Source organism: Vombatus ursinus, unplaced genomic scaffold (assembly GCF_900497805.2).
Source record: "Vombatus ursinus unplaced genomic scaffold, bare-nosed wombat genome assembly UNPS02010822.1, whole genome shotgun sequence".
Taxonomy (NCBI): domain Eukaryota; kingdom Metazoa; phylum Chordata; class Mammalia; order Diprotodontia; family Vombatidae; genus Vombatus; species Vombatus ursinus.
Genome location: NW_020950600.1, coordinates 4752842 through 4779270, shown reverse-complemented (window position 1 = coordinate 4779270; position 26429 = coordinate 4752842). Strand labels below are relative to the sequence as shown.

The 26429-nt window shown below is 52.8% G+C and overlaps 1 protein-coding gene across 3 annotated transcripts in view; it reads right to left on the bottom strand.

Annotated features, from left to right (window-relative positions):
* MIB2 (mindbomb E3 ubiquitin protein ligase 2) overlaps positions 1–26429 on the bottom strand; it is a 52105-nt gene that overhangs the window by 5489 nt on the left and 20187 nt on the right. The window contains exons 3-9 of one of the 3 annotated variants that reach the window (XM_027855488.1): positions 10940–11216; positions 10198–10369; positions 2125–2231; positions 1696–1890; positions 1036–1178; positions 590–697; positions 209–313 (exon numbers count right to left, since the gene is read on the bottom strand). In XM_027855488.1, coding sequence (XP_027711289.1) covers positions 209–313; positions 590–697; positions 1036–1178; positions 1696–1890; positions 2125–2231; positions 10198–10369; positions 10940–11186 — 1077 coding nt within the window. In that variant the 5' untranslated portion in view covers positions 11187–11216. Of the gene's footprint in view, positions 1–208; positions 314–589; positions 698–1035; positions 1179–1695; positions 1891–2124; positions 2232–4442; positions 4485–10197; positions 10370–10939; positions 11217–26429 lie in introns of those variants that run through there. The other 2 variants (XM_027855489.1, XM_027855490.1) reach the window with 2 other exon arrangements.

The window sequence follows — 26429 nt, the reverse complement described above, 5'->3', positions numbered from 1 at the left end:
GGCCAGGGGAAGGCCTGGCAAGAGGGCCAGACAATGGGCCAGACAAGGCTCCTCGGGGAGGCCTGGCAGGAGGGCCGGACAACGGGCCAGGGAAGGCTCCCAGGAAAGGCCTGCATGGAGGTCCCCGTGCCGTCCAGCATTCTGCCCCTTCTGGCTGGGATGCAGACTGTGATGGCATCAAATGTGTGACGTGGCAGGGGACGCTCACCAGGGCCATGTCATCCGTCCACTCGCCATGGCCGGCCTGCAGTCGCTTCACCGCTTCCAGATCCTCAATGACCCGGACCACATCACCAACCCAAAATGTGTTGTGCTACGGGAGAAAATCCGGGGCTGAGCTGGGGCCAGAGGCAGGCCAGGAGGCGGGAGAGGACCTAGACCCTGCCCCTAAATGCCAGCGGATGGGGAGGGGTTCAGTCGGCAAGGGCAAGGGGTGAGAAAGAAGCGAATCAGCCCTGGGGGGGCAGAGGGGCTCAGCTGGAGCTTTGGGGGTCCTTCTGCGTCACCTTGGCCAAGTCCCTCCCCTCCCCGGGCCTCAGTTTCTTTATCTGTCAAATGAGCTCTGGGTGCCTGCCTCTCCAGCACTCACCTTGGTCAGGGCACCTGGATGGAAAGTCCAGCGGGCGTCGCTACTGAATTGGACCCGTACGTCGCCGCGGTCAGTGATGCGGTGGACTGTTCCAGTCTGACCGATGAACTGCACCCACAGGAGTGAAAGGGTAGGAGGGCAGAGAAAGGGAAACAGAGGCAGAGAAACAACTTTCTCAGTGGCTCCCCCAGGCACAGGGGGTACTGGTGAGGAGCAGCCCTATCTACCCACCCCCCAGAGGCTGGGTGGGCAGGCAGCTCCTGGTGCTGAGAGATTGGAGCCAAGCTGGGCACCAAGAACCACCTTGCTGAAGAGCGATCCAACCAGGCTTGCTCTCCCTGAGGCCCCCTCCCCACCCCAGACCGGCTCTGAGCACCCTGCTCCCTAGGAGAGACCGGTGTGGATGGGGCCGTGGCCTCGGGGGGGGATGGGCAGGCAGGCCTCACCTCGGCCATCTTGGGGTTCCAGCCTCCGTGGCCCTCTTGCATCTCACGGAGGATATCCATGCCCAGCAGACACTTGACCTTGTCTCCATGCTGGAAGGGCGGGCTCTCAGCGCTCACCTTCCGCTGCAGCTCAGCAGGCTTGCCTGAAGTTGGGGTGGACAGCACCCCATGTGAGTGCATGTGGGAGGGGCAGGGGCCAGCTTCCTCTGGGCTACCGGGCAAGCCACTGTTTAAGACTGGCTGAGGAAATTTTTATAGGCTTCCCTCTACCCATTCAGATGCCCAGGACCATCCCAAACTAAAGAGAAGGCGGAATTCAACTCTGGAAGGGAACCCAGCTTAGAGCCCGTGGGCCCCCTTCCCCATCGCAGCTTCCACATATCGGGGGTCGGCATAAGAAATGAAACAGGAATTTTTGGAGTTTTGTGGATGACACAGATGATACGCTAAGGCCAGCCAATAACAAAAAAAAAAATACTGAACTCAGATTTTACAATAAGGTACTGTAAATACCCCAGAAAAGAAAAAGAAAAAAATTCAGACTTCTCTGATATGAAGGGAAGGACAAACACTTTCCATGGCTTTTCCGGATCATTGGCACCGTGCCTCTGACCCCTGGGACACGGGAGGGCAGGATCCTGGGTAATCACCCGCCCGTACCTAGCCTTGGGAGGTGTTCTTTGTAATAGAAGCCTCCTGGCGCCTCCACCACACACTTGAGGTCCACCTTGCCCTTGTGCCCCACGCGATAGACGTTGGTGGTGCCATCGGCCCAGGTCACGCTGGCCACGCTGCGGCCTGTCTCCACATCCCATCCACGGATGTCCATCACGCGACCCACCTTCCCCTCGCCCCCTGGGAAGACAATGCCAGGTGTTCCTCCTCGCAGGGCGAGCCGACCTCCCCGGGCTGCCTCCCTCTCAGGTCCCTAGGGCCCAGCTCTGCCCCTGGGGGCCTGCTCTGCCCGCCTGGAGCAGGAACAGACTGCAAGCTTCCCTGATGCCAGGCTCCCTGCGGGCACAGGGACTGTCACTGTAGGTGGGAAAGCAGGGTTCTAGGGCCGCCCCACACTCCCCTCATTCCACTCACCATCCTGATTGCCCCATTCCCAGTCTGGGCCCCGCAGGACCTTGGCGCCTTGGAAGATGCCCCACAGTGTGATTCGAGGCAGGCTGTGGCGGGCACTCACAGGGACTCTGCAAGAGAGCATGGCACTGAACCCTGGGCCGGCCCCAGAGTGAGGGGAGGCCCCCGGGTCAGGAACACCGTTCTTCCTAGGCATCTTCCTCCCCTGGCAACCAGGGGGTGCAGAAGAATCGAGCATCCGGCCTGGAGTCAGGAAGACCCGAGCTCAAATCTGGCCTCAGACACCAAATAGCTTAGCTGGGTGACCCTGCTCTGCCTGCCTCAGTTTCCTCAACTGTAAAATGGGGACTATAATAGCACCAACCTCCCAGGGTTGTTGTGAGGATCAAAGGAGATACTAATTGTAAAGTGCTTAGCATGTAGTAGGCACTTAATACTTATTCCCTTCCTCCCCATGCATTCCCCCCCCCCATTATTCTTTCTAATATCAATGGGAGCACTCTGCTCACTCCCAGGCAAAGCAAAGGGCAGCCCCAGGTGAGGGGGAGGGGAAGCTGTGACCTCGGTGCAGACCCAGGGGAACCTCCCCCCTCCAGCAGTACCCCTCCCTCTGCCCAACCAAGAATCAAGCATTATGCCACTACTGGCTACAGAAAGGCCTTCACCCAGCACACAGTAGGTACTTAATAAACGCTTGCTGATGGACAACTTGAGAAGAAGGGAGTGTGCCATTTCAGAGACTGTGACAGACGAAGGGGAGAGAAGGCTGGCCATAAGTGGACACGTGCCCGACTTTGGGGCAGTCCGTCTCAAGGGGTGGGAAGCAGCAGCCGGGGCCCGGGTTCAAAGGCCACCTCTGCTTACTATCCATGTGACCTCGGGCAAAGTTCACTCCCCTGCACCCCAGTTTCTTCATCTATAAAATGAGGGAGTTGGGCGAGATGCCCCAACCCAAGCTGGGGTCCCGAATCCTGCGAGAGACCACTGAGGCAGCCTGAAGCTCGGGTCTTGAAAGGAAATGGAGAAGAGAGAGAAGTAAAGGCCCCACACCAGGAAGGATGCAGCAAGGGCACCCGATGCCGACTCCTGGAGAACATTCCAAACCACGTGAAAAGGGAAGTGGGCACGGGGTCATTAATAAGTCACGTGGGATGAATTTAATTGCTTCTTTTTAGGAGGGAACAGCACAGACATAATGTATTTGGATTCCAGCAAGGCATCTGTCAGAGTCCGTCATTAATGCCCCTCATGGAATGGATATTGCGGCGCGAGAAGAAATGATGAGCAGGCAGATTTCAGAAAAATCTGTAAAGACTTGTGTGAGCTGATGCAAAGTGAAATGAGCAGAAGCAGGAGAACACTGCACACAGTGACAACCACGTTGTGTGATGATCAACCATGAATGACGTAGCCCTTCTCAGCAACGCAAGGATCCAAGACCATTCCAAAAGACTCACAATGGAAAACGCTCTCCACAGCCAGAGAAAGAACTATGCAGTCTGAATGCAGATCGAAGCACGCTTTTTTCACTTTATTTGTGTGCGCGTGTGCGCGCGCGTGTGTGTGTGTGTGTGTATGTTTCCTTTTGGGTCTGTTTTTTTTTTCACAACATGACTAATATGGAAATGTGTTTTACATGATTGCACATATATAACCCATATCAAATTGCTTACCATTTTAGGAAGGGGGAGAGGAAGAAGGGTGAAAAATTTCGAACTCAAAATTTTGTAAAAATGAATGCTAAAAATTGTCTTTACAAATAATTGGGGAAAATAAAATACTACTTTTAGAAATTAATTAACTTATTTTGAGTTTTTAACATTCACTTTTATAAGATTTTGAGTTCTAAATTCCACCCCCTCCCTTCTCTCTTCCCTCTCCAAGAAGGCATGCAATCTGATAGAGGCTATACATGTATGATCACATTAAACATATTTCTACATTAGTCATGTTGTGAAAGAAGAATCAGAGCAAAAGGGGAAAACCACAAGAAAGAAAAACCAACAAAAAAAAAAAAAAAAGAGAGAGCAAATAGTCTGCTTCCATCTGCATTCAGACTCCACAGTTCTTTCTCTGGATGTGGGCAGCATTTTCCATCATAAGTCTTTTGGAATTGTCTTAGATCCTTGCATTGCTGATAAGGGCTAAGTCTGTCAATATCAGTCGTCGCACAACATGGCTGTTACTGTGTACAACGTTCTCCTGGTTCTGCTCACTTCACTCAGCATCAGACCATACAAGTCTTTCCAGGTTTTTCTGAAGTCCACCTGACTATCATTTCTTATAGCACAATAGTATTCCTTTACATTCATATACCACACCTTGTTCAGCCATTCCCCAACTGATGGGCGTCCCCTCAATTTCCAATTCTTTGCCACCACAAAAAGAGCCGCTATAAATGAAAAATAAAATACTATTAAAAAAAATAAAGCCCATCATGCAGAGAAGGAGCTGCTGCTCTGCCATTCCCAAAGATTGCTGAACAATGGCTCGTGGTCAACCCAACCCAAAGGAACATCTCTAGGTCAGTGCCACAGGGCTCAGTCCTTTTAATCTGTTCTGTGTTTCCATTTTGATCAATAACGCCTATGAAAGCAAAGATAGCAGATGGATGGCACCCAGGTGGGAAGCAAGACAATTGATCGTATTCCACAAAGATCTAGAGCTGGCACTGGGGACCCAAATGAATGAGATTTAGCTGGGATAAATGTGAAGTTCTCCTAGGCAGTTCCAAAAGTCAACTATGCCAGTAGAGGCCAGGGATGGGATAACTGCATGTTCAATGTGAGTGAGCGAGGTAACAGCAACAGCAGCCCAGGAGGCAAACGTGACCGTGGCGTCACCCGTCTACAGAAGCCAAAGGGACAGAGAAGACAGTCGGGGCTGGTCGCATCACATCTAGAACCCCAGGTCCAGAAATGGACACCTGTCAGTTCCCTGAGGACAAGGACCTTGCAGCCCCAGCACTAGAATTTCCCTGGGATGAGGATGGGCTTAAAAACTGCAAAGTGGGTAAACCGGAGCCGGTCCAGGAGTGAGGGACCAGCTCAACTCGAGGAAATGCTTCAGGCTACCTAAAAGCCAGGGGGGACTGAAGGGGGGGTGGGGCGGGTCTGCAAACAGAGGCGCCCCGGAGCTCAGGTCAGGGCTTAAACAGGGACCTGTGGGGCTCCTCGCGGCTCTGAAGCTCTCTACCGCAACTGTGATGATCCAATGTCTCACACGGGCCAAGGTCCTTCCGCTCAGTCCCTGGCACTCCAAAGGGAAGGTGGCGGCAGAAAAAGCCCTTGGCTGGGGAGTTATGTGACTTGTCCCGAGGTCTCAAGGTCCCCTATTCCTTGGTTCTGTCCAGAGCTGCAGACCTGCTCAAGCCGGGCCCCCTGGTCTGACCATGAGCGCTCGCCTGGCTTGGTCCGCAGCTCCGTCCCCCTCTCAGGGACGCGGAGGCCAGACAGCCAGCTGCCAGGCCAGCCAGGCCCCAGCGAACCACAGCCTGATGTGGGCTTGAACCACTGGTTTCTCCTCAAGATCCTATGGACAGCTCAGGCAGTCACATGGTCAAAAACCCAAACCCGGCTTCCAGCCGGGGCCTGCCCTGCACATCATATGCTCTATTTAGAGCCCCACTCCCCTCCCCCTTGTTACACCTCAGGGACAGCACCCCCCCTCACCCCTGCCTCCTCTGCACCGCAACCATTCCTACTATATACCAAACAGGGGAGGGGACAACATGCACTCAGCTAAGTTAATATCCAATAAACACGAGATGGGACATGGGACAGACGGCACTTTGGCTGGGGTGGGGAAGAGGTCATTAAGAGAGCTAGAGAGGCAGCAGGCCTGGTGGACAGATAGCCATCCTCAAGGTCGTGCCACTCGGGGCAAGTCCCTTAACCTCTTAGCGTTCTGGGCAGCTCAGACAGAGGAGGCACAGGCCTGCACGGGAGAGGGTGAGGCTCCTGGGCCCAACAGCAGGGATGATGAAAAGGGGAACTGTTTTCCACAGCCTTGGCAAAGGTACAGGGGCTGCAGATGACGGTGTGCTATGTGCCGGGAACAGGAAGTCCGCCGGCGTGACTGTGCTCATTTCTGCCTGGAGAGGGCCAGCCTCGCTGCAACACGGCCCAGGCCAGGTTCTCTTTCCTGTTCAGACCGGCCCCCCAAAATACAAATGAGAGAGGTGTGGGTTGGGGGGCAGCTAGCAGGACACTTTCTACAGCTCGTGGACACTTTTCCTGGACTTGCCTGTCTGGCCCTGGGTCCATCCCTCCGGGGTCCCCCTGCTGCTGCAGCCCTAGGCTCTGCTGGGGACCACTGGCCGACACGCCTCCTCCCCCCAGCTCTGGGCCTGGTGCTGCCTGTCATTCCACCTCTAAGAAGGGGCTCTGTCCTGACTAGTGACAGCACCCTGGACAAGTCACCTTCACTGGGGCTGGAAACTGAAGAGACTGGGCTAAAGGCCAAGGTCCTACAGGCTGAGCCGGCATGTTCTGGGCAAGCCAACTGCTGCTACCACATTCAGTGAGTCTCCAGGAGCACACAGGAAGACCTGTGGCCTCTAAATAAGGGAGGACGTTAGCCAGCCCATCACGGCCTGTGGGCCACGGTGGAGACAGAGAGAGCCTAACTCCAGGCACGAGGGGAGAGCTGATAATTGCTCACGAGGGGCTGGAAGACCCTTCAGGCAGGGGCCAATGGAGCAGGAGTGGCTCCTAGGGGTCCCCAAGTGAGCCCATCCAGTCTCCCTGCCTGTGGAGAAAGCAACTGTCCATATTCCTGACCTTCCCAACAGTTCCCGGAGGTGGAGCACGGAAAGAGGGGAGATGGCCCAAGTCTGAACAAGGCAGGGTCTGACCCAGTGGACACACTGCTGGGCTTGAAGACCTGAGTTCAAATCCTGCCTCGGACACTTATTAGCTGTGTGACCCTAGGCAAGTCACTTAACCTGTCTGCCTCAGTTTCCTTATCTGCAAAAGGAGCAGGTTAGGCTTGCTGGCCTCCAAGGTCCCTTTCAGCCCCACATCGACGATCCCGTCACCTTTAGGTTGCTCTAGAGAGCCTACAGGCTCTCGGTTACCTCTCCCACTGCCCAGCGTGTGACTCTGGACCAGGCCCCAGCCTGCGTGGCCTCTAATGCTATGTGTGCCCCACGAGGGGGGAGCTGCCTTCTAACTCGTACACTTTGGCTCTATGAAACTGGATTGGCGGGGTCACTGGGCTGGTGAGGCCATCTCCCACCCCGCTGGCAGCGGGCCCTCCCTGCCCCCTCATCAGGAGACCGAGGCTCTGAGGACTCCCCGCCATCCAGGTGGAGCCTTCCCCTGGCCCTTAGCAGCCACCACAGAGAAGAGGCCTGGGATGGCAGCCCCTACGCCTAGGGCAACGGGCTCCTTCTGGAATCACCCAGTGGGGCTACAAGGAAGCAGGCCCCCTGCCAGGGACCCCCCACTAGCAATCACATCAGGGCCACGTCCAGGCCTCACTCCACACCCTGTGTCCTTGTCAGCTCCCCAGCTAGATGACCACAGAGCAACCTGGAAGCAAGAAGCCAGGGGGTTCTGGGCAAACTTGGTGCCCAGACCCAAGGGCAGCAGTGGTCCTGGGCTGTGAGGGAAGAGGCCTCCTGGGGTCAGCTGGTTGTGACCACAGCACCCTGTTCTCCCTGCCCCGAAGGAGCTGAGGGCACGCGGCTGGGAAGGAAGCTGCACAAACCCCTCGGCGGGGAGGGGTTGCCTGTCTCGGAGCTGTGGGGTTCCCTGTCTCGGGGCTCTATGTACTAGACTTAAAAATGAAAGAGGAGACTTAGGAGTCCTCTGGTCCAACACCCTGATTTTAGAGGGGGGAAAATGAGACCGAGAGACAGCAAATATCTCACTCAAAGTCACACCAATGTGAGGGGCAAGCTGGGACTTTACCCCACATTCAGTGCTAGGATGGTGAGGCTTGGGAGCACCTCCCTTGCTGCTCTCTGAGGTGCTGAAGAAGAGAGACAACATTTATATGGAGTCATCCAGACCTGGGTTCAAATCCCCCCACCCAACACTTGGCGCTGTGGGACCATGGACAAGTCACTTAACCTCTGGGGGCCTCAGTTTTCTCATCTGCAAAATGGGGATGATTCCTATTGCACCTATCTCACCAGTAAGGCTCAAAAGCAATAACTTGTGGGAAAAGCCCTGTAAACACTGAAGCCTCATTGAGGGGGGGCCTCCCAGGCAAGCCGGAAGGCCCTGGCTGGACCAGCTTCCCAGCCTCTGGTTAGTCTGAGGCTTGTGCGGTGGGGCCTTCCCCTTCCCGATTCCATTTCCTCAGGATTCGGCTGTCGCGGGGCCGGATTTGGTTAATCTTGACGGGGTGATTTATTACAATTCTGTTCAGGCGCCCAAAGCATCCAGGCCAACAACCCAAGACATAAAATCATGGATCTCTTCCAGGTCCAGGCCAATCCCCCCCGCCTCCTGCCCCTGAAAGGGCCTGGCTCCGAGCCTCAGGAAACAGGGAGCGGGAGGCCTGAGCAGCCCTTGGCAGAGGGGGGCCATGGGCTGCCACTCTCCTGGTATGGCCCAGCCAAGCTGGGGGCTGGAGGGTCTAGCCCGGGCATTTCCTACTGGCAGGCAGGTCAGCCTAGCAGCGTCCCCAGTCACCCCCCAGTCACAAGGCAGCTCCACCCCCAAAGGGGTCCTCAGGAAGCAGATGGAGGGCCTAATGGACTCACGTGCCCTGGGGGTGGGGGGCTGGAAGGATGGCCCAGCTCCTCCGCTCATTGTCCCAGCATGGGGAGAAGGCACCTTCGCACCCAGAGCAAAGCTAAAGGGCTGGGGCAGGAGAGTGGGTCCACATGGCCTCAGGCAGCCCAGGCCTCCACAGCAAGGGAGGCCTTTTCCCCCAACCTCTCCTGGGCCCAGGAAGAGCTTGTGGCACCCGCCCAGTGGAGGGTCCCCCGTTCCTCGGTGTCCCCCGCTGGGGAGCTCAGCACTGAACCGGCCTCCTCGCTCTCCCGTGCTCCCCGAAAGCTCCCATTTCTATCTGCGCCAACACCTCTGCTCACACGGCCCTCCTCACCTCCTAACTCACCTCCTCCCAGGCCTCCTCACACTGCAACCAAATCACTTTCCTTAAGCCAAGATCTGACCACAGGATCCTAATACTCAACCCAACCTAGCTCTTCCTGCCGCCCCTCCAACAAAGCAGGAGCCTCTGAGCTTAGCCCTTAAAGCCCCAGCCGACTTGGCCCTGACCAGGCATTCTCTGCCCTGCCCCTGCCCCCACCCCCTTCCACATACTGCGATGCAGCTGAACTGGCCTCTCTCTTCCTCACACAGGACCACCCATTTCCCATTGCCAGGCCTCTGCAATAGCCACGCCCCATGCCTGGGATGCCCTCCCTCCTCACCTCTGTGTTACAAAGTCCCTGCGGCCCAAATACCACCTTCTGCATGAAGCCTCTGCAGGTCTTCTAAGTCCCCCCAACTGCCTGTGTCCTTCCTCCCAGAGTGCCTTGTGTGCACTAACTTTTATCTAGTTCACGTGCCTTGCTGGGTGTCTAGGGAGCACTACACTGCACAGAGCGCCAGGCCTGGAATCAGGGAGACCAGAGCTCAAACCTGGTCTTTGACCCTGTGTGACCATGGATAAGTCACTTCACCTTGGTCTGCCTCAGTTTCCTCATCTGTTAAATGGGGATCACAGTAGCAGCTATCTCTCAGGGTTGTGGTGAGGAATGAAAGATGTTTGTAAAGCACTTGGCACGGTGCCGGGCACACAGTAGGTGCTTTATAAATGTCTATCAGTTATTATTGTTATATTTTTATTTCCTCTTTGGTGACTGCCCCCCCCAGGTGCTCCCAGGGAAGAGTAAATCTGCAGTGCCAAGAAGACCTTCCCAGGGTGTCCCTGAGCCGGGTGTGCATCCCAAAGGCTCCGCCAGCGTCCCGAGGCCTGGCACATGGCGCAGGCAGCATGCAGGTCTTGGTGAGGGGCAGGAGAGTTCAGTGCTCAGCCCCTGCTTGTGTCCCTCATGTAACCAGGAGGCGGCGGGCGGAGGGGCCGGGAAGGGGGGGGGGGCGTGTAACTCACGGGCGCGAGTGTGCGGTCTCGTAGCGTTCGAAGGCGTGCGACAGGTCATGCTTGTTGTTCATGTAGCACTGGGTGCAGAGGTCGTAGTCGAAGCAGATCTTGCATTTCCAGCGCATGCCCCTCAGCCCGTGCTTCTTACAGCAGTCGCAGATGATGTTGGGATGGCGGACACCTGGGGGGCAGCGCCTGCTCACCCGCCGCTCCCCCTGCCCACCCCGTGCCACCCAAGCCGCGGCAGCCCCAGAGGATGAGAGTGCTTTGTGAGCCATGAAGGCGGACAAAGACGGCTCCCCCCCGCCACGGCCTTGTAAAGACGGGGGCTACCAAGTCCAAGCGGTGAGGAGACCCTTGGCCTGGCCACTGCCCCCGCTGATTCCTGAACCTAGCCACGCCCGACTCCAGGGGCACAAGAGACCCTCGGGCCCAATTCCCAACCTCAGTGTCTTTGAGTGGACAGAGCACTGGACCTGGAGCCAGGAAGCCCTTGTTCAAATCCAGCGTCTAACACTAATCTGCTCTGCGACCCTGGGCAAATCATTTAATCTCTTGTCTACCTCAGTTTCCTCATCTGTAAAGTGAGGATAATAATAGCACCTCCCTCCCAGGGTTGTGGTGAGGATCAAATAGACAGAAAGGGCTTTGCAAACCTTAAAGAGCTACATAAACATTAGCTACTACTATTATCATCATCACTATTACTATTTCCCTTCTCTCTGCCTCTCCCCACTGTGCCTCGCTTTACCTATCTGGGCATTGTCATAGAGGAGAAGGTCATAGGCGCCCTGGAAGCCAGTCCGGTAATTAGTCCGGGTGCCCTGATCCCACTGGACCACCACCGTTCGGTCAGGCGTCGTAGGGCTGCCCTGCCGGCCGATCTCCACCACGGTGCCGACGTTCCCTTCGCCGTTGTCCTGGTTGCCCCATTTCCAGTCTACCCCTCGCACCACACGCATGCCCACCTGCATGCTGGCATAGCAGTCCGGGTCCATGGCGGTCAGCACAGCTGCTCACCGTTGTTCCTGAGGACAAAGAACACAAGAGGAAGGGGTCACCTGAGGACCCAGGCCAGGTACAAATCCCCTCCAGCCACCTCCACCCCAAGGAGGAAGCTCATGAGCAAACCTTCCCTGAGGGCAGAGAGGCCAACGTGCTCCCTGCCAGGGCTCTGCTGGAAACCTGCTGCAGTGGAGACAGCCTGCTGCTGTCATGGCCAGCGCTGACCTCTGGGGGGCTTCTGGGGGGAAAGTCAGAGCCTGGGTTCTAATCCCTGGGAGGTCCCTCCACCGCTGTGTGGCCCAGGGCAGCTCACTACCTTCTCTGGGCCTGGCTTCCTCATCTAAAAAATGAGGGGGTCCAGCCTCATGAGGCGCCTGTCAGCTCTGACCTTCTAGGATCGTGTCACGTCAACATTTCAGGTCAACTGCTCTCTTCCCCCCACTTCTGTCTGTTACCTCCTGCTCCCCTCAATTCCTCTCTCTCCTACATACACACACGAGCGCACACACATGCACGTGTGCACACAAGCACACACACGCACACAGACACATGCACACACACGCACAGACAAGCGCGCACACACATACACACACACACACACACACTTGGGAATCCTGTCCAAATATCTGTTGGTGCTGCCTGGAGGAGGCCAGAGCTTGGCAGGAACACCTAAGTCAGATACACGGCTGCCCACCAGCTCAGCTTTCGCTCTGCACACAGTACAGCAGATCGATTTCTGGCAGTGAGAGCGAGGAGCAGTCATCACCAGTCCCTCCAGCTTCACCCAGCTAGTGGCTAGCGTGCTAGCCCTGGAAACAGGAAGATCCGAATTCAAATCCAGCCCCTGCTACTTCCTAGCAGTGTGACTGGGTAAGTCACATAACCTTAGTTTTCTCAACTATAAAATGGGGATGATAGCAGCACTTGCCTTGCTGGGTTATTGTTGTTAGGATCAAACAAGGTATTTATGAAGCACTTGGCACAGTTTCTGGCACATAGCAGGTGCTGTATAAATGCTTATTTGTCTCCTTCCTTTTCCACTTAAACCATAACGAGTGTCTTGAGAGTGAAAAGTCAAATATAATTTTAGACTGGTCAAGAGACAGATCTAAATACCCAAGGGCTTTTCCAGCCAGCTGGCTGAGTGAAGCAGGCTGGGGTCTAGATCTCTAAGGGTCTCTAACACAGCTTGAGGCCATGTGCTTCCCAGAAGTTCCATCCTTCAAGGAGCTGCAGCAGCAGCAGAGGGGCAGCACTGCAAATCAAGACCAGCAGGTGGCAGCAGAGAGCAGCAGCCCAGGGGAGACGGCCCGCTAAAAGCATCCAGGGGACTGCACCATCCCCGCTGGGAGCTGCCCTGCCCATGTGTATCTGCTACTCATGTGCATTTCCCAGTTGGGCACTGCCCATCCATGTCCATTCATTCCCTGGCCATGTGGGTATCCTTTAGCACCCCCAATTATAAAGGGATCTTGGTCCCCTTTTTGCTCTATGGTTTGATTACATGTCTTCGCTTTGAACTAAGAAACAAAGTGGGCATGGGAGTCGGGGCTTCTGAGCTATGGTTTTGAATGGAAGTTGACCCACAAATTATTTATAATTTAAGGTAGCTTTGGAGAGGGGTGTCCATTTGTGAGAGGGCCCCTGGGTGCTTTCATATGAAAAATAATACAAAATTATTCAAAACAGATAGGATCTGAACCCAAATCTATAGCCTTATGAAAAACAAAGAGGAAGGAAGGCCCCTTCCAACTCCAGTTAGGAGGGCACCTGCCTCCCAGGGACAGGAAAATATGGATGGAGGGCCCAGGAAAACCAGTCCCCCGAATCGAAGAAATAGCAGAAGTCAAAACCAGCAAAGTTGCCCTCTGAAATGGGAAGACAAGTGGGTTCAGATGCGGAAAGAGCAGAGAAATAACCAGCAGGCAAACCTCCTCCCCCACTGCCCAGACTGGATCCAGGTCAGACTTCTGCTGGGGTAGGGTAATTCAAGCAATACAAAAACGTGTCTCAGAAAAGTCTGCGGTTTCATATACAATCCCCTTTGCTGTTCTTTTTTTGTATAAGGAAATGTGTTTGTTAAGTTCATAATTGTTTTAAAATTTTTAAAAATTGTTTTTAAACTTATCAGGACAAAAAAAAAATACCACTAGCCCACCTCTGATGTCACTTCTGTGCCTCGGACCACAGGACCTAACAGGAGCCATTTGCAGAGGGTTTTTGGATAAACAAAGCACGTTCTTCACCACGATCCTGTGAGGTAGTCAGTATAAAGATTATACCCATTTTACAGATGAACACACTAAAGTTCCAAATGGTTTTCAAAAGATTTACAAATGCTCAACAACCACATGAAAGAAATTCTCCAAATCACTGATAAAAAGAAATATGACTTTTAAAACAACCCTGAGCCTTTACCTCACACTCTGCAAACTACCAAAGAGTATTACAAACGGAACCAGTTCAATGCAGCCATAGTCTGCCCTGCCACCATACACCTACCATAGGGGAAACCAGCATCACATCACTCCCTCTAATCACATTCCGTTCTAGTGCCGCTCACCAAGCCAAAGACTTTCCGAGTGACGGGGCAGGGGTGGTGGTGGTAGGTCGGAGAACAAAACCCACAGACACCAGAAATCAAAATACCCTCCCAGGCCACAATTCCCCTTTATGTATTTCCCCCAATAAGCAGAGCCGCTCCCTTTGGTATGCATATCCCCAGAGCTTAGCACAGGCCCTGGGGCTTAGTAAGTGCTTAATCAAGGTTTTTTCTTTCATTTATTCAATATCAGAGGGTCTATGAAGAGACAGCCAAGCTTACATGCAGTTGGCTAATGCCTGAACTGATCCAAACACTCTGGAAAACCACAGGGAATGGTTTCTCACTCAAAAAAAAGAAACCAAACGCAGCCGATGGCTCAGAGATTTCTATCACCATCTGGCTAAGAATGTGTCTTTTGTGTTTAAGGAAAATTTTATTTTCTTTAAAAATGTGAAAGTCATTCTTTGCTGGCCAGCAGCACTAAAGCAGGCAGTGGGAATGGGGTGGGCTGGGCAGTAGCGCAAGGACCCCTGCACTCAACTGTTTACACCCTTTGACCCAGAGGTCACATCACTGAATGTCCTTAGGAGGCCAAAGACGGAAAGAAAGGTTCCACATACCAAAATATTCCCAGAAGTGCTTTTTGTGGTAGCAAAGAAATCTAAACCAAGCTGGTACCCATCCATTGATTAGGGAATGGCTGAAAAACTGGGCTGTGTGAATGGGGTAAGTAAGAAGCAGCCCGGGAGTGCCCACAGAATGGGGTTTCAGTCCTGCCTCTGGCATGGCTGGCTGGCTGCAGAGGGGATGCTGACCTGTGTTAGTAGTGGGAAATTCCTCTACTAATCAAGTTATAGGTTCAGTTTCTTTAAAAAAACGGCAAATATGAGGAATTCTGAGCAGCATGGGGAGATATAGGAACTAAAGGTGAGTGGAATTCAGAACTAGGAGAAAGATGGCCCCAAGGACTGTGACACTGAATAAACCCAGATAAAACCAAAAAGACACGAAGACATGATGAGACACGGGGGCCTACAGATGTCAAATGCTGTATATGCCGTCAAATGCGGCTCTGGTGTCCACTGGTTCTCTTGAACAATTTCCTGTTTTACCAGGGAAGGGTGTTTAATTGGGGGGGGGGGGGGGGGAGACACATAACAGGAAAAGGTCGTTGTGATAAAAAACAAAAAGACAGCAATAAAATATTTTAAACCTAAAAAGAAGGAAACCAACGTTTCTCAGAAGTTATCACCCCAAGATGACCGAGGTGGCGGTGGCGCTTAGCCTCAGTGCCAGGTCTCTCTGGACTCCTAGAGGCTTCTGATCTTTCCAGACTCCCCTACCCCTGTCCCGGGAGGCAGTGCCCCTTTCTGCTTCGCTAGGAGCAACCTTTGGGCAGCAACGTGCTGGGCTCCTATCTCCTCACCCTTCTTCGGAACTACCCAGAATGCCCTCTGCCCCTTCTCCTGGCCGAGAAGCTGCCAACAGAAGGCGCTGCCCACCAGGTCCATCTCTTCTATGATCCCAGAGAGAAGGTTGACCATCGTCAGCCAGTGTGCCCTGAGCACGTGTGCACACACGAACACGCCCATGTCCGTGCAGACAAACACCCTCCTATCAAGACAGGGAGGGCAGCCCTTAAGAAAGGAGGGCTGGTTTGCGGTGGCCAAGAATTGGAAATTGAGGGGATGTTCATCAATTGGGGAACGGCTGAACAAGTTGTGGTATGAGATTGTGATGGAATAGTATTGTGCTGTAAGAAATACTGAGGGGAGGGGGCGGCTAGGTGGCACAACGGATAAAGTACTAGTCCTAGAGTCAGGAGGACCTGAGTTCAAATCCGGCCTCAGACACTTGACACTAGCTGTGTGACTCTGGGGCAAGTCATTTAACCCCAATTATCTTACCGAAAAATAAATAAATAAAATAAAATAAAAAAGAAATGCTTAGGGGGATGTTTCTGAAAAACCTGGGAAGATTTATATGAACTGATGCAAAGAGAAGTAAGCAGAACCAGGAGAACATTGTACATAATAACAGCAACATTGTGTAAAGATCAGCTGTGAATGACTTAGCTCTTTTCAGAGATACAATGATCCAAGACAATTCAAAGGACTCATGATGAAAATTTCTATCCACCTCCAGAGAAAGAATTGATGGAGTCTGAATGCAGATTGAAACAGTTTTTAAACTGTGTTTTTTTATTTAACTTTTTTTTTTTACTGTGTTTTCTTTTGCAATAAGGCTAATATAGAAATATGTTTTGCATGACTGTACATGTATAAAATTGATATTCAATTGCTTGCTTTCTCAAGGAAGGGGCAGGACGGAGGGAGGAATTTAAAATTCAAAATTTAAAGAAAGGATTGCTAAAAAATTTTTTACATGTAATTGGGAAATATTTAATGAAATAAAATAAAAATATATTTTAAAGAAAATAAATACATAAATTCCTTGGGGGAAGGGAGGAAAGAAGGAATGGCTGGATTTGTCTGGGCACCTGGGGCTTAGGAAGTCCTAGACAGAGAAGACCCATCTTTCCTAGGCCCAGGCTCTCTTGTAGGCAGGCCTCCCTTTCTCCAAGGGCCATATTCAATCTTCACAAAAATAAAAGATGAATCAGCCCAAGCAGCTGCTCCTGGTGACTAGCCCTGCATGGATCAAGCCTGCCCCTGTTGCCGTGATGGGGCACGCTGACGCTTGAACACAGAGCCTGGGCTCCCTTTGCTTCTTCACTTGTGGGTTCTGGCCAAGTAAGGTGATAATCAGCTTTCTGCTGACCCTTTCCACACAGCCAGTATGCATATGGAATTAGGAGGCTCCTGCACACTCCCCTCTAACTGGGAGGAAAGGAGGGTATTCGGCATAGGCTCCCCCAGGAGCAGGACCCCCTGGCAAGAGGCCTAAGCAGGGACACTGTGGCACTGGGTCTAACAGTGGCCTCATATTCGAATACGCCAGGCAGATACAGCATTGGGGGGAGAGGAGGGGAGAGGGTGATAGACTCCAACCTGGGGGTGCTTCCTGGCAGCTGTTAGAATTAAAGGGGAGGGGGCCTCAGCCACCCTCCCCTCTACCTGCCCAAGTGTGTGGAGGGAGGGGGCTCCTGCAGACCCTCTCATCCCTGCTTTCTTCTTGCCGTGGCTCACTCCCAAGCTCTAGACAGTAAAAGAATTGTCCAGGCCAACCCAGGCAGTTGTTCAACTGGTGATCCTGCACCTTCCTCCCCCTTAGGTCCATATGCATTGGGAGCTAGAGGCGTCTTCACATGAGGGATGGGAAAAAGACAGGGCTTCCTGGCGCCCTCGGCCAGGAGTGTGGCAGCAGCCCATCTGACTAACCAGGCACGTCTGGACCTGCACGCACTCAGGAACATATGCATACTGCTAACAGCTGGCCCACTCCAAGAGGGGACAATGATGCCATAGGAATGTCCCCCTTTCTATTTTCAGCCCACTGTTACAAAAGACCTCAGATACTTGGGATGCATTCTTTTTCTCTCAAACTTCCTAGACCAAATGTGTATTTCAATATATCTTCCTGGGCTCTCTGGCCCGCTGTGTCTACTGGCTTATGCCAGGCCTGCAGGGGGCCATGGAGGTGACATAGACTTAAAGCCATAAGCTTCCTAGGAGGCATTTTACAGATGAAGAAATAGAGATGCTGGCTGACTTGCTCAGGGTCACACAGCTAATTTCAGATGCTGGATTTGAACCCAGATAATTCTGACTCCAAGGCTAGCGCTCTATCCACCAGGACACACTGCCTCTCTTGGGGGAGAGAGGGACAGGAAAAAGACAAAGGAACATCGTCCCCATCCTCATTGTCCAGGAGAGGGTAGAAGACATGGAGTCAGACAGAGCAATGTGCCAGTGCAAAAAGAGAGCTCAGGCTGTTAGTGAAGCCTTCATGGAGAAGGCACCAGTGAAGCTGGGCCCAGTCAGCACAACGGGCTGGCCAGCAGCTTGACTCCAAGCCATTGCGGGTCCCAGCTTAGCGCCCAGCCTACACCCGACCCCCCGCCCTGCTCGGGCTGAGCCAACCTGCCAGGATCGCAGTACACGCCCATGATTGGTCCCCGGCGAGAGCCCAGAGACCAAACCTCAGGCAGCTTTGACTTCCCATGCCCTCCTAGCGCTCTGAACCCCTCTCCTCCACCAAATAAAAGTAACCAGCCCAAACCCCCAGCACTTGTCTGAAGGGAACCTGAATGCTCGGCAGCTGTAAAAAGTTAGGAGAGCTCATTCTTCCTGCGTGAACATCGTGTGAAATAGAATTGGGAGAGAAATTGCCAAGTGAGAGACCCTGGCATCCAGTACCACAGGGAGGGTCTGACATCCCACCCCTGGAGGGGACTGACCCAAGTCTGGCACCGTGGGCATTCCTTATCAGATAAGGCGTCAAAAGATGCGAACCGTTTTTTGTTTTTGTTTTTTTTTTTTCAAAATTTTAATTAATTTATTTTGAATTATCAACAATCACTTTCCTAAGCTTTTGAGTTTTAAATTTTTCTCCCCCTCCCTTCCCAAGACAGGGCACAATCTGATATAGGCTATACATATATATTCCTATTAAACATATTTTCACTTTAGTGATGTTACAAGTAAGAACTGGAACCAAAAGAAGGAACCACCAGAAAGAGGAAACAAAACACATACACTAACAGAAACTACATGATCATCTCGATAGATGCAGAAAAAGCTTTTGACAAAATACAACACCCATTCCTATTAAAAACACAAGAGAGCATAGGAATAAATGGAGTCTTCCTTAAAATGATAGGTAGCATCTTTCTAAAATCAGCAGCAAGCATCATATGTAACGGGGACAAGCTAGAAGCATTTCCAATAAGATCGGGGGTGAAGCAAGGATGTCCATTATCACCAGTGTTATTCAACATCGTACTGGAAACGTTAGCTTTAGCAATAAGAGAAGAAAAAGACATGGAAGGCATTAGAATAGGCAAAGAAGAAACAAAGCTATCACTCTTTGCAGAGATATGATACACTTAGAGAATCCTAGAGAATCAAACTGAAAAACTACTTGAAATAATAAACAACTTCAGCAAAGTTGCAGGCTATAAAATAAATCCACATAAATCACTGGCATTTCTATATATTACCAACAAAGTCCAACAGCAAGCGATAGAAAGAGAAATTCCATTTAAAGTTACTGTAAACATAAAATATTTAGGAGTCTGCCTCCTGAAACAAACCCAGGAACTACATGAACACAATTACAAAACATTTTTCACACAAAAAAAGTCAGATCTAAATAACTGGAAAAACATCAGTTGCTCATGGGTAGGCTGAGCTAATATAATAAAAATGACAATTGTACCAAAGCTAATTTACTTATTCAGTGCTATACCAATCAAACTACCAAAAAATTATTTTATAGAGTTAGAAAAAATAATAACAAGATTCATTTGGAATAACAAAAGGTCCAGAATATCAAGGGAACTAATGAAAAGAAATTCAGGGGAAGGTGGCCTACCTGTTCCAGATCTTAAATTATATTATAAAGCATCAATCATCAAAACTGCTTGGTACTGGTTAAGAAACAGAGTGGTGGATCAGTGGAATAGGTTAAGTATATGAACCGTTTTTTAAATCCCAACTGCAAACTCTAAATGGCCACACACCAATACGCTACAAATCCCTATCAGTAAGAGACAACTGAGGTCTCTCATCCCCTGCAGTGATAACTGACACAAAAAGAAGGAATAGTCTGTTGAACTCTTAGAGGAAAGACAATGAAGGAGAAAGGATAATGAAGCGCAGCTCACGCCTCACAGCAGTGAGGTGGTGGGTTACCAGGACAGAATATCGCATACACAGACAGGTGTTCCAATCCTGAATTGGATGTTTTGGCTTTAGGCTCTGTCACAAGGGCTGGTTTACAATCTGGGGGCAGGCAGAGAAGGGGGCAGTGTTGAGACGGCAGACCGGACACCCAGAAATTTAAGAGATAAGCCCCAAAGGCCCTGTGACCACTGGCACCAGGTTACGGGTCCTCAGACTATTTTTCTGGTGCCTAGGCTGAAGGGGAAGTTTTCCCAAGCCTCTATACGAGGTGAGGCAGAGTCAGACAAGCCCGGTCTGGTCGGGCATGGGGGCGGCTGGGCAAAGGGCTCCTGGCCTGCCCTGACCATTTCAGGGATTGTGATCTCACAGGCCTCTGGGGCCCCCCATATATGGGGCTAAGCAGTCCTCGGCACTACCAGCTCGAGATGGCTCAAACAGCCAGGCCCCCAAACGGGTAAGAAAATATCGAGCAAGGCCGAGTCTCTGTGTGGGGAATCTGCCAGAAGGGAGCCTGCGAGCTCAGGTCACTGGTGACCCCTCAGAGAAAAGTCATTTGGATTTAGGAGTCTGCCTCCTGAAACAAACCCAGGAACTACATGAACACAATTACAAAACATTTTTCACACAAAAAAAGTCAGATCTAAATAACTGGAAAAACATCAGTTGCTCATGGGTAGGCTGAGCTAATATAATAAAAATGACAATTCTACCAAAGCTAATTTACTTATTCAGTGCCATACCAATCAAACTACCAACAAATTATTTTATAGAGTTAGAAAAAATAATAACAAGATTCATTTGGAATAATGAAAGGTCCAGAATATCAAGGGAACTAATGAAAAGAAATTCAGGGGAAGGTGGCCTACCTGTTTCAGATCTTAAATTATATTATAAAGCAGCAATCATCAAAACTGCTTGGTACTGGTTAAGAAACAGAGTGGTGGATCAGTGGAATACATTAAGTATATGAACCGTTTTTCCTTATCAGATAAGGCATCAAATCATCTCGATACCCTCTTGTTTAACAGATAAAGAAACTGAGATCCACAGTCCCAAAGGTGATGGGCCTGATTTTGCCCCCAGGCCCTCTGTCTCCAAGTGCAGCTCTCTTTTCAAAGTACTACACCCTGCACGAGGTCACCAAGTGCCAAGAGGAGGTACCTTATGACAAGAACATAATGATGACAGCCAACACTGGCATGGTGTTTCAGGGACAGTAAAGTGCTTTACATATAATATTGCCTCTGCATGACTTACAGAGGCCTATTCTGCCTGTAAGGGTGGCCTCTTACACACCCATCCATTTTTATACACCCACCCTTTCTCCAAAACCCTCCTCAGTAGCTACGAGGGGCCCACCCCATGAAACCTCAGCCCCCGCGGGCCCTTTGATGCCTCCATTTAGACAAGATGGCATTTTTCAGGGCAGCTAGGTGGCACAGTGGATAGAGCACCAGGCCTGGATTCAGGAGGACCTGAGTTCAGATCTGACCTCAGACACATGACACTTACTAGCTGTGCGACTCTGAGCAAGTCACTTAACCCCACATGATGGCATTTTCAAGAAATGGGCTTACGGAAGGGATCCCATCGTCTCCCTCCCACGGCTGGCTTTCAAGCTTAAAGTTGGATTTAAAACTTGGTACCTGGGATCTCGCTGAGAACTAGGCTGCCAAGTGAGCTGCTGGCTGTCCCCAGTCCCAGAGAGCCCTGGACTCTGCCCTTTACCCTCCAGCACCAGGGCTTGTCAAAGGAAAGAGCGAGAACCAGTCCTGAAGTCAGCCCAGCAGAGCAAGGTCAGAGGTTCTCTTTGAGGCACATTTCTCAGCAAAGGGCTCAGTGGAGACTTGGCCCCCACGGCATTATTTCCAGAAGGCTTCTGGGTGGATACTCCATACAGCGCTTGGGTCTGACCCTGGCTTCCCTGAGCAAGAATGGTTTGGAGTGACTTTTCTGCAGTCCCTGACAGGCCCCTGATTCTCCTGCCTGCTTGGGACAGGCTGGTCCACAGCACTGCTCCTTTCCAGCTGACAATGAGACCACGAGAAAATGCAGCATACCCAATCCTCCTACAGGACAACAGAGTGGGCCCCTACCCTCCACCCACCTCCTCCTACCCCCACAACAGGATCATGACAAAGCCCCATGGGCTTAGCTCATCCCACTGACACATGGCTTCTCCAGGTCAGCCCAGGAAACAGCAACCCTCCCCAACTGCTGTGGCCCTGAGGTGCAGGGTTAGATCTACCTAGACAGGGAGCAGGCAGGCAGAGGACAATGGAGGTCCCACGGCCAACGCTGATGACCCCATGAGTGCCACACATCATCAAGCCTTCCGTAATGAAAACCTCAGTGACGAGAGGGAAGACACCGCAGCCCCAGAAGACCATGACTCTTCTCTGACACGCGCTCCCCCGGTGCACGAGGGTCTGACTTACCACATTCTTCCTTGGGCCACTGTCTTTAAACCTCTATTAAGCTCCTGGGCTTCTGTGGAAAGGCCTCAGGTTAGCCCACACCAAGGCCAATGGGGCTGGGGGTGGGTAGGGCACCATCAGCTCAAGGTCTGCCTCTGGGAAGCGGGGTGCCAGAGTGACAGCACCTCCAGAGGTCACGGGAACCCTGGGGTCACAGGTTACCAGGGCCCTACGGCAGCATCGGTCAGCAAACCACAGGGCAGATATCGGAGCAGGTCCTGAAAGGCTCCTCTGTCGCCCATCTAATGCCACAAGCCTAGTTCAGGCAGAAGCAGAATTGCTGTCCTTTGCCCCCACCCTCTCCCATCAAGTCTCCATCCCTGCTCCGGGGACAGTCCAGGTTCAATTTCTTTAGACTGACTGTTCTGGGCGCTAAGCTCCTACACCCCCCCCACCCCAGAAGGAAAAGTGGGCATCTTCTGCAAACCAAGGCCATCTGAGGCTGCAGACACGGTGACCGACCCCTTGTATGGCCAGTTTAAGGGAGTCTGCTTTTCTAGAAAGAGGCCTCAACAGCCCACATTCCCAGCATGCTACTCTGCATGAGAATGAGCGTGGGTCTGAACGAGTACCTGGGACCTGCTCTTCCTGCCTACAACAGCTTCATCCATCCAATAAGGGTTTGCTGAAGTAAACTGAATGGGGTCCACCTGGCCAATAGCTACCTGCAGGCTCTGTCTCCATGGAGACGCACAGTCTCTTCCTCTCATCCCTGCAGCCAATAGCTGGGCTGCTGGCTGGATGCTCTCTGTATCAGCAGGTGACCTTGCATCTCCTTCTCCTTTCCCCAGGGAGAAAGAAGCCTGTTACTTTCAGGGGCATTGCATCTGGCCTGCCTGACTGGTGGCAACCCCTTCACATCAGCCTGCCGTCTGGCTCAGGACACTGCAGCACACAGAAATCCCCTGGAGGTAGCCAAGGACTGGCCTCACTGAGCCCCGACTCACAGCTTCTCCTCAGTCGGAGCCACAGCCAAAGTGTCCAGTCTGGACCCTACAAGGCTACCTTCCCAGGGAGAGGGCAAATCCAATTTAATTCAATAAATGATAATTAAGCACACCCTAGATGCAAGGTACCTCCAAGGGAATGAAGTCACTGGAACCCAGAAAGCCTGGCTCAGGGGCCCCCCCTTGGCCCTGCGCCCCAGGCCCCCAACACTAAGTAGGCCTCATTCATCCCTCCCTAAGCCTTAAGGTCAGGCGGAAAAGAGAAAGGGTCACAATGCTCAGCCAACAGCCAGGGCAGCTGCATGTGGCAGTCTGTATCCCAGGAAAGCTTGGCCTGCACAGCTCCCTTACCTGTCAGAAGCCGAGTGGCTGCACATTCCCGGAGGCCCTGGGCAGGCAGTAGTCAGCTGGGGACCACCCAAGCGAAGCCCCAGCCTTGGGTCTCCAGGTGGCAAATGCCTCCTTCTGCAGGAAACACTTGCTCCCACTCCTTCAGAAGACCGGCCAGAGGACCAAGGCATCCACTCGCTTCTCCCTGAGGAACTGCCACAGCAAAATCTGCCCAGATATCAATCGAGCATCCCACATCTCGGGTCTTTCCAGGGAAAGAGACACAACAGAGCTGGCAGAGGGTCAAAATTCAGCCCCCTGGGTCAGCATCAACTCCACTAGCCAGAACCCTCCAGGGTCCACTACTACTACCCACGTCTGGGCAGATGCTGGAGGATGGGAAGCTGAGGGCAGGGGGGGGTTCAGTTCTGGGGCTCTGGTTCCAAAGCCCACCTATCCCAATGCACAGGACAAGTGAAGCAGGTGGGTGCCCCCCAGGCCAACCCAGGCTACTGGGAGGCGTGCCCTCCTCCTTGGCATGAAAGCAATCCGAGGAAAGAGGCCGGTCCCTCGCCCCCACACCCTTCCTAAACAAGAGAGAGCAGGGCAGCCAGCTCCCCTTTCAACGTCCGTCAGTGCCCAGACCAAGTTCCATCTGCAGCCTCGCCCCCTAGACAAAGTGCTGGCAGTGCTGGCCGGCCCACACAGGGCCAAGAACGGAGCTGAGCTGTGCCCGCAGGCAGGCACACATTCAGTCCTGCTCATGCCTCCCCTTTCTCTCTCCCCACCCTCCACAGCTGTCACTTAGCACAGCCAGAGAAAACAGGCACTTGTATTTAAAGTGACAGGCACCCCAACAGGCTCTCCCCAGAGCCATTGGGACCAGGCATGATAGACATGAAGTACCCGGAGGAGAGGTATCCAAGGGGCTAGGCCACAGGCATTGTAGGAAACCCGGGACCCAGGCTACAAGAGTCCGCCTGGCCAGCAAAGATGCCCACATGATGCCCTTAGGGAGAACTCCTGCCTGCCCGGGCCTCATCTGAATCTCTACTAAGAACAGTCTTAACGAGGGAGGTTCAAACTAAGCTTTCCGGCCACCTGCTAATACAGCCCAAACTTGGCAGCTCATACTCATTTGGTCCTTAATCCACTGGTAACAAAAGAATTTCCTACTTATATGGTGACAGTCACCTCCCTAAGAACCTGCCAGCCTCACCTGAAGTCAGGGTGCCCAAATTGTGCTCTCATCCGTCCCTAAATCCTCCCTTCCAGCCTCAGGGAACCACTCTGACCCTCGGCTCACACTTATTCTCTTTCTGTCTAGGATTCATGGGATTTGCCTCCAAGGCAGGGCCCAATAAGGTCAGGCTAGCAGGTTGTGGTCAGTGCAGAGAGAGGTGGCCTGACCCAAATGGAAAGGCCGGACATACATAAGGTAGCCAGCTGGGGCCTGGAAAGTACAAGGAGACAGATCCTTAGCTAAGGGAGCTGGTATCAATGCCTGGAATTCCAAAACAGGGAAGAGGGAGAAGACAGGTCAGGGCTAGACAGGGAGAGGGGGAGGGGGGAGAGGAAGAGAGGCCGAGGGCACGGACACAAAGTCAGAATTTAGGAAGCTGAGGGGGGAGATAAAGATTGGGCTGAGATGAAGAAGAACAGCCAGAGGTAGTCTAGGCCTGGCACTCCTGCTGGCAGGGATACCCCAGTGGTACCGTCTTTAGCGGGTGGCTCGGCACTTTGTAAGCAGCCTGGCCAGGGGGCAGGGGTGAGGCTGACACTTGCCTTAATGGAACCTGGCCTCCCGAGAAGGAAGAGAGATCAGCTGAGCTCTTGGAGCTGTGTCTTAGCAAGCCTGCGCGGGGCTCAAGAAGCAATCTGATTCCCCTGAGGGGCGTCTCCCCAGTGTCCCTGCGGAAATGGAGCCAGGGTGGCTGAGGGGATTGATGGCTGGCCCCTCCAAAGTCAGGGCCTGGGCCAACAGCCGTCCCGGTGCCTACCAACCCAAGGCCTCAGGCCAGCCCAGAGAACCAGGAGCCCACCGACCCCAAACACTTGACCTACAATGGAAGGAGTTGTTTCCTCACTAGCCTGACCTCTGGGTGAGTCTCCCCATGGAGTTGGCCTTTCCCCAGTGGCTGCCAGAATCAGCTGGGGCCCTGCTTGCTTTCCCTCCAGCAGGGAGGGGAGAGGCATTCTGTCTGCTCTCTTTACAGCTGAGAAACCCACACAAACTACACAAAGCCAAGAGCACCTCTCCTTACAGGGGCCTCAATGGCTCTGTCCGGGTGGAGTTTCCCCTTTCAATACCCTTGGAGCCTGGCTTCAATGGAGAAAGTCATTAAATATTTAGAATGAAGAGCCCTCCTGACCTGCTCCCTAATTAGGAGACTCTCCAAACTGGCTGGGTTTTTGCCTAGGTGGCAAAAAAAAGCCCGATGTGGCTGGTAATTATCCTAATCTCTCTCAGCATCTCCAGTATTTCTTGGACCTAAATGAGCTCTTAGTGGTAACTCGGCTGATGAAAGCAACCAACCCTGGGAAGCCCAGCTTCTTTCCCATCTCTTCTGCTAATGCTGTCTCTGGCCAGAGAAGCCTGGAGCTCGACCTGGGCACTGGGGTGCAACTGGGAGTGGACGAGGGGCACAGCTCGGCCTGGGGACGGGGCGCTGCTCTGCCTGGGAAAAGGTGAGCAGCTGGTGATGGGACAGGGGGCACAACTCAGCCTGGGCACTGGACACAACTGGGCGTGGGACAGGGGGCATAGCTCGGCCTGGGCACTGGAGCGACTGAGTGTGGGATGGGGGGCACAGCTTGGCCTGGAGACAGGGGTGCAGCTAGGCACGGGACCGGGGGCACAGCTCTGCCTGGGAGAAAGGGGCGCAGCTGGGCACGGGACAGGGGGCACAGCTCGGCCTGGGCACTGCGGCACAACTGAGCGTGGGACGGGGGGCATAGCTCAGCCTGGGCACTGGGGTGACTGGGTGTGGGATGGGGGCACAGCTCGGCCTGGGGACAGGGGCACAGCTGGGCATGGGCCCAGGGTACAGCTCAGTTTTCCTCTCCCTTCCTAGTGTCTACCCTCGTCTCTGACCCCACCCCACTCCATGCAGTGACCAACCTGAAGCAT